General features: G+C 46.0%; 1 protein-coding gene across 1 annotated transcript in view; it reads left to right on the top strand.

Annotated features, from left to right (window-relative positions):
• LOC122564642 (tetratricopeptide repeat protein 28-like) overlaps positions 1-8,199 on the top strand; it is an 85,785-nt gene that overhangs the window by 58,831 nt on the left and 18,755 nt on the right. The window contains exon 10 of the mRNA XM_043719733.1: positions 6,647-6,782. Within this exon, the coding sequence (XP_043575668.1) occupies positions 6,647-6,782 (136 nt within the window). The remainder of the gene's footprint in view (positions 1-6,646; positions 6,783-8,199) is intronic.

Genomic DNA, 8,199 nt, shown 5'->3' with positions numbered 1-8,199 from the left:
AATTTTGGTGTCATCTGCAAACTTACCTCTTATGCTCGCATCCAAATCATTTATATAAATGACAAAAAGTAGAGGACCCAGCACCGATCCTTGTGGCACTCCACTGGTCACAGGCCTCCAGTCTGAAAAATAACCCTCCACCACCACCTTCTGTCTTCTACCTTTGAGCTGCCTCTTTCCCAATTTAATCCTGATAAGTGTGAGATGATGCTTTTTAAGAGGTCTTATAAGGGAAGGATATACACAATGAATGGTAGGCCCTCAGGAAGTTCTGAGGAACAAAGGGACCTTGGTGTATAAGTCCATAGATCCTTGAAGATGTCAGTGCAGGTAGATTGTGTGGTGAAGGCGGCATAAAGGATGCTTGCCTTCATTAGCTGGGGCATAGAATATAGGAGCAAGGAAGGCTTGCTACAACTGATGAAACATTGGTTAGGGCACAGCTGGAATATTGTGTGCAGTTCTGGTCTCCACACTATCTGAATGATGTAATTGCGCTGTAGAGCGTGAAGAGGAGATTCACCATGATGTTGTCTGATATGAGAGGTGTCTGTTTTGAGGACAGGCGGTATAGGTTGGGTTTGTTTTCCTTGGAACAGAGGAGGCTGAGGGTGGATCTGATAGAGGTATACATAATTATTAGAGGTATGGACAGCTTAGGTTGTGAAACATCTCTTCTTTATGACAGTCATCATAGAATTGTACAATCCTCCCACCCTGCCTCCTGTAAAAATATTCTCCCTTGCTCCCAATTCCTCTGCCACATCAGCTCCCAGGAGGGCCAATTCCACCATAGAACATTCCAGATGGCCGCCTTCTTCAAGGACTGCAATTTCCCCTCCCACATAGTCAATGATGCCCTCCAGTGCATCTCCTCCACTTTCCGCACCTCCGCCCTTGAACCTCACTTCTCCAATTGCAACAACAACAGAATTTCCCTGGTCCTCACCTTCCATTCCAACCAACTACTGGATATAATGCATCATCCTCTGCCATTTCCGCCACCTACAAACAGACCCCACTACCAGGGACATATTTTCCACCCCACCCCATCTGCATTCCGCAGAGACCATTCCCTCCGCGACTCCCTTGTTAAATCCACGCCTCCTCTCCACCCAATCCATCCTTCACTCCCGGAACCTTCCCATACCACCTCAAGAAGTGCTAAACCTGCGCCCACACCTCCCCCCTCACCTCAGTCCAAGGCCCCAAAGGATCCTATCAGATCCAACAAAGATTTTCCTGTACCTCCACACGTCATCTACTGTGCCGATTGCTCTCGATGTGGTCTCCTCTACATTGGGGAGACAGGATGCTAACTTACAGAATGTTTCAGAAAACATCTCTGGGATACACTCACTAAACAACCCAACCGCCCTGTGGCTGAACACTTCAACTCCCCCTCTCACTTTGTCAAGGGCATGCAAGTCTTCTTCCACCGCCAAACCTTAGCCACCCGACGCCTGGAGGAAGAACACATCATCTTCCGCTCCGGGACCCTCCAACCACAGGGGGTCAATTGTCAATTTCACCGATTTCCTCATCTCCCCCACCTTATCCTTGTCCCAGCCTTCCAATTTGGCACCACTCTCTTGAACGGTCCTACCTGTCCATCTTCCTTCCCATCTATCCGCTCCACCGTCCACTCCAACTTATCAGCACCACCTCCCACCTTCATCTACCTATCGCATTCCCATCTACCTTTCCCCCCCATTCCCAGTCCCCTCCTATTTATCTCTCAGCCCCTTTGGGCCCCCTTCATTACTGATGAAGAGCTTATGCTCGAAACGTAGATTCTCCTGCTCCTCGGCTGCTGCCTGAACTGCTGTGCTTTTCCAGCGCCATTCTTTCTCACAGTGTGGAAACAGGCCATTAGGCCCATCAAGTCCACACCGACCCTCCAAAGAGTAACTCCCCAGACCCATTTCCCTACCCTATTACTCCACATTTACCCCTAACCAATACAAAGGAGCCAAGGCCATCTTGCATGGTGATCAGGAAGCAATTCCACGATTCTGCAAGGCCTGCCTATTGCTAGTTACATTACAGGCAAAATTAGAGGCAGAAATCAGAAGGCTGAGAAACAAAGAAATCATCAAACCATAGAGTTTGCAGATTGGGTGGCGCCAGTTGTTCTGATGGTGAGCTATTGATAGGTTTGCCTTTTGTGGGAATTTTAAACAACCAGGTAAACTGCTTTTCACAGCTGGATAAATACCCAATCCCTCGCATAGAGGATTCATTCATAAAGCCGGAAGGGAGGCAGTCTTCACAAATGTGGACATGAACGATACATACTTGTAATTGTAGTTAGATGAAGAATCCCAGAAATATGCTTCAGTTAATACCCATAAGAGTTTGTATACAAGACTGCCCATTTGGGGTGTTATCAGTGTGTGCAATTTTATAGCAGACAATGATGAACCTTTTACGAGGTCTAACCCAAGTCACCATGTATCTAGATGACATGCTAATAATAGAGAAGTCCAATAAGGACCACTTTGAGAACTTGGATGTAGTCGTTAGGTGTTTCTCCCAGGCAGGCATACGCCTTAGAAGGAAAAAAATTGTGTTTAGGTACTGCAAGTGACTTACTTTGACTACAGAGTCAACAAGACTGATATGTACCTATTAGAAGAGAAAGCAAGGGCCATCGAAGGTCCCCCTGCTCCCACGTCTGTACCAGACCATAGGTCTTTCGTTGGGCTGGTGAATTATTATGGAAAGTTCACACACAACCTGGCCTCCATTCTGATTCCTGAAGAAGGGCTCATGCCCGAAACGTCGATTCTCCTGTTCCCTGGATGCTGCCTGACCTGCTGCGCTTTTCCAGCAACACATTTTCAGCTCTGATCTCCAGCATCTGCAGTCCTCACTTTCTCCTCCATCCTGGTACTTTGGTATCAACAATTAAAAAGGGTCAGCATTGACAATGGTCACATGGCCAAATCATAGCTTTCAGGGAAGTGAAGAAACATCTCCTAAGTTGTTAGCACACCGCGGTGAAGCAAGATCTGGTAATGACACAATTTGGAGATGTCGGTGTTGGACTGGTGTGTACAAAGTTGAAAATCAGACAACCCCAGGCTATAGTCCAACAGGTTTATTTGGAAGCACTAGCTTTCAGAGTGCTGCTCCTTCATCAGGTTTTTGCCTGTCCTCGGATGCTGCCTGAATTGCTGTGCTCTTCCAGCACCACTGATCCAGAAAGTTGAAAATCAGACAACCCAAGGCTATAGTCCAACAGGTTTATTTGGAAGCACTAGCTTTCAGAGTGCTGCTCCTTCATCAGGTGGTTGTGGAGTACAAGATCATATTTCCCAATCTTACAATCTTGTACTCCACAACCACCTGATGAAGGAGCAGCACTCTGAAAGCTAGTGCTTCCAAATAAACCTGTTGGACTATAGCCTGGGGTTGTCTGATTTTTAACTTGGTATTGACATATGATATTGGAATAGTATGGCATTGGAATAGTAATAGTTCATGGTGGCCCCATGAAGAGGAATGCCCAATCGCCAGTGCATCCAGCTTTGGCTAATGCAGAGCATAAATACGCACAGATAGAGAAGGGAGGTTTGGTGGTCATATCTGGAGTCAGGAAGTTCCTCCAACACTTTTGTGGATATAAATTTGTAATAGTAATGGACCACAAACTCCTGCTAGACCTGCTTAAAGAGGACAAGGCAGGGCCGCCCATAGCTTCAGGCCAGATTCAGTGGTGGGCTCTAATATTAAGTGTGTGTAATTGCAAGTTGGAACACCATCCAGGAGGCCAACTATCGAATGCAGATGCATTGAGCCATCTCCAGCTGGCAGATACATTGCTGGTGGAACTGCCACTGAAACAGCCCACAATGGTTTTAAAGTTTCTGGGAAACCTTGCAGTCACAGCAGGCAATGTCAGAGTTTGGGTGGAGAAAGATCCTGCCCTGGCAAACCGAAACAGCTGGTGGTGATAGGGGAAGCCAAAGCACCATCACAACTAAAATTGAAACATTTTTGGACCCGGAGACACCAGATTACATTGAAGAATGGTATATTGTTATCTGGAGCAAGAGTGATTGTCCAAGCAAATGTCACCGCCAGCTACTGGCTGAACTGCACCAGGGTTATCCAGAGGTTTCCAAAATGAAGGTGTTGGCAAGAGGTTATGCCTGGTGGCCAGGATTGATTGCAGATGTAGCTGTGCTGGTGGGGCAGTGCCCAGAGTGCCAACAAAAATTAACGCCAGCAGCTCCTCACATTTGTGAGAATGGCCAGGTAAACCCTGGACTCAGTTGCACGTCGACTGTGCCAGCCCTTTCATGGGCTCAATGTTCTTAGTCATTGGGGATACCCATTCAAGATGGCTAGACGTGCATAGATTTCATTCATCAAACACCGGGATAATGATTAGAAAAAACTGAGCACATCCTTTGCAAGACACGGATTCCCAGAAGTGCTGGCCACAGATAACAGACCATCCTTTATCAGCAAGGAATTTGAGTATTTCCAAAAGTCAGATGATATTCATCATGTCATCCAATGGTCTGGCAGAAGCGACAGTCCAAACTTTGAAGGCAGGCTTAGAGAAACAGCCTACAGCTTCACGAGATACCAAACTGTCCAGATTCCTGTTTGATTATCAGATCATTCCTCATGCAACTACAGGGATAACTCCAGCTGAGTTGCTAATGGGGAGAAGACTCCACACCAAGTTAAATCTGATGTTTCCGCACCTTAGGTGGTTGGGGGCTGGGGTTGGTGGGGGGGAGGTGGTGGAGGATGAAACAGTATCAGTAATGCCAATTTCAGACACAAGACTCTGCTGAGTGAGACAGGCAGTTTACTTCAGGAAACAAAGTTTGGTATAAGGGACTATGGGAATGGCCCTGTGTGGGTAAGAAGCACGTTGACACGAGGTCAGGTCCAGTGATGTATAAAGTTTGGGTAGGTGCGATGGTCCTGAGTAAGCATGTGGAATGTGAAACTGCAAACTCGCAAATGGTGCGGAAGCGAAGCTGACAGATATAAACAGGAGTGTCAGAGGTTCGGTTCACTCTGAAAACTGGCTTTGAGGGACCTGAATCAGTGTCAAGGATTCCCCACATGTAAATAAAAGGTGACTTGGTAACTGGAAACTGGCCTCTCTGAAGTTATTTCAGTTTGTATTAAGACAGAGCCTCATTTAAGCAGGTAGTCAAAATGTTCTTTCCAATGAGCACTGACTTATTCCATGGTGAACTCCCCTCCATGCTTGTCTCTTAACAGATTAGGGCCTTGCACCATAGGTGGTCTTGACGGTACTGAAGCAGCTTCACACCATTGGTGTCTGTTAATTATGTGATCTCTGGTGCTGTTTCTATCCACCATTTATGCATTACATTGTGAGTATGTGTTGCATCACTGCCTTCAGTTGCCTGGAGAACTCTGCTTTTGTCTTGAGGTGTGGCGAAGTTTCCAGTCCGTGAAAGCTCTGCAGTTGTGCTCAGGTCCCTTTTTTATTCATTCATGGATTTGGACATCACTACCTGCCAGCATTTATTGTCCCTCTCTAGTTGCCCTTGAGAAGGTGTGGTTAGCTGCCTTTTTGAATTGCTGGGATCACGTAGGGTATCACTTATTCAAATAATCATAATTGGGCGCAGAGAAATAAAGGAAACTTTACAGGTCCTAGTTGCAACGGGTTGTGGGGTTGACCAGGCCCAACGGATACACTGTAGTCCCTGGTGGATGGAGGTTGCCGATGAGGTGCTAACTGAGAAAGGCTACCTTGGTGAGATTTTAAGGCCTTTAATGTCAATTTATTTAGCTCAGTTGGCTGGACAACTGGTTTGTGATGCAGAGTAATGCAAACAGCATGGGTTCAATTCCTAAACCAGGTGAGGTCACCATGAAGGCCCAGCCTTTTCAACCTTGCCCTTTGTCTAAGGTTAAGTAATTCCACAGTTAAACTCACCACCAACTGTGATCTCTCTCTCTCTCTCTCTCTCTCTCTCTCTCTTTCTCTCGAATACATAACATTCCTCTGGGACTATGCAAACTCCTATTTTTCAGTTTCTTGCGACATGACATCTGTGTCCTCTGCTGTTCGGGGACCAGGCTGATGAGATGGTACATCAGTCAGTCCAGCAGCCATCAGTGCCTATCAGTGTGTAGGTAATGTGGGAATGCTTGAACAGTGGTGTACTTGAGATAGTGCCAGTCCTTGGACTTTGAGTGTCATTGTCTCACTGGCGGGACAGTATCCTGCTCCTCAGATGCTGCCTGACCTGCTGTGCTTTTCCAGCACCACTCTAATCAGGGACTCTGATCTCCAGCATCTGCAGTCCTCACTTTCGCCTAGTATATAGCCTTTGCCAAGGTTAGATTCTCGACAGTCTGATAGGAGCAGGAAACATTTAATAAGAAAAATGCACTGTTCTAAAAGTATAGGCATCAACTAGGATTGGAGCTAGATTCAACTAAACCGTGTTGAACTGTATATATTGTACCTTTGTTACGATTACTCATCTTGTAATACCTATCAGACTTGCTATGTTGTTCATGCTATGATTTGCTGGTTACCTGAATAACAGCTAACATAATTCTGCTCACTCTTCTCTCGTACTTTTCCTTCCTTCCTTCCCCCACCCAATCTAACTGAAATCTTCTCTAATCTAAGGTGCCCTTCGCAAACTTGCCGGATTTGAAGAATAAGAAGCTGGGAGAGAGATTCTGTGTTACCCTTGCTCCATCTTTGTTTGCAATTGAAATTGTGGCAAATCTGATTAAAAATCCTATTACAAACAAGTCAGAGAGTAAGTTGGAAGCATCTGTAAGATTACAAAATTGATTCCTTCAATCCAGTATTAACTATTTACAATGTAAATCTCAAGCAATCCTGCATTCATCACTGCACTCTTCATCATTGATTTTGTTTCTATATTCCCTTTCTGTATGAAGGAGACAAAACTTTCAGGAGAAATTAGTTGCCACTTGTGGTTCAGTAGTGGACCACTCACTTCTGAGTAAGGAGGTTTCTGTTCAATTCTCATTCTCGAGATTTGAGCCTATAGTCGAGTTGGCACAGTAGCTCAGCGGTTAGCACTGCTGACTCACAATGCCAGGCACCTGTGTTCAGCTCCACCCTGTGGCCCCTGTCTGTGTGGGGTTTGCACGTGGGTACTCTGATCTCCTCCCACAGTCCAAAGATGTACAGGTTAGATAGACTGGCAATGCTAAATTACCCCTAATGTCCAGGGATGTGCAGGCTCGGTACATTAGCCATGGGAAATGCAGGGTTATAGGGATGGGATAAGGGGTGGATCTGGGAAGGATGCTCTTCAGAGGGTCAGTGTGGATTCGATGGGCTGAATGGTCTGCTTCCACACTGTAGGAATTGTATGATTCTGTAGCACAGGCTGACATTCCACTGCAGCATTACCACACTGCTGATGGTGCCCCTTTTAGATCAGTCATTGCATCTTCGGTGCATGTAGAAGATCCTGACGTGTTATTTTGAAAATGGTCATGGGAGTTTTCCCCCAGTATCCTAACAGCTGTAAGGTGTAGTAATTGTTATGAAATTGCTTCCATTTTTTTTTGTTGAGCAATTGATGAGTTTTAAAACAGTGAAAATTTATTCATTCATTTGTTCAAGCTCACTAACATTCAACACTGGAGCCCCCTCAGGGTGCGTACTCAGCCCTCTACTGTACTCATTTTAGACCCATGACTGAGTCACCAAATACCAGGCTAATGCTCATTATTACAAGTTCGCTGATGACACCACCATAATTGGTAAAATCTCAGATGGCAACGAAACAGACCACAGACGGGAGGTGAAAGACCTGGAAAAACGGTGCACTGAGAACAACCTAGCTCTCAATGCCAGCAAAACCAAGGAACTCATTATTGACTTTCGGCAGGATGTTACTCATGCCCTCCTACACGTTAACAGCACAGAGGTGGAACGAGTGGAGAGTGTCAAGCTCCTGGGAGTGGTCATCCACAACAAGTTTTCTTGGACTCTTCATGTGGATGCACTGGTTACAATGTCCCAACAACGTCTCTTCTTCCTCAGGCAGCTGAGGAAATTTGGCATGATGGTGAATACCCTTACCAACTTTTCTAGGGACGCCATCGAGAGCATTCTGTCTGGATGTATCACTACCTGGTGTGGCAACTGTACCATTCAAGATCGGAGACGGTTACAGAGACTGGGGAACTCGGCCC

This window comes from Chiloscyllium plagiosum, chromosome 30 (genome assembly GCF_004010195.1).
Source record: "Chiloscyllium plagiosum isolate BGI_BamShark_2017 chromosome 30, ASM401019v2, whole genome shotgun sequence".
Taxonomy (NCBI): Eukaryota; Metazoa; Chordata; class Chondrichthyes; order Orectolobiformes; family Hemiscylliidae; genus Chiloscyllium; species Chiloscyllium plagiosum.
This window is presented reverse-complemented; position numbering and strand designations above follow the sequence as displayed.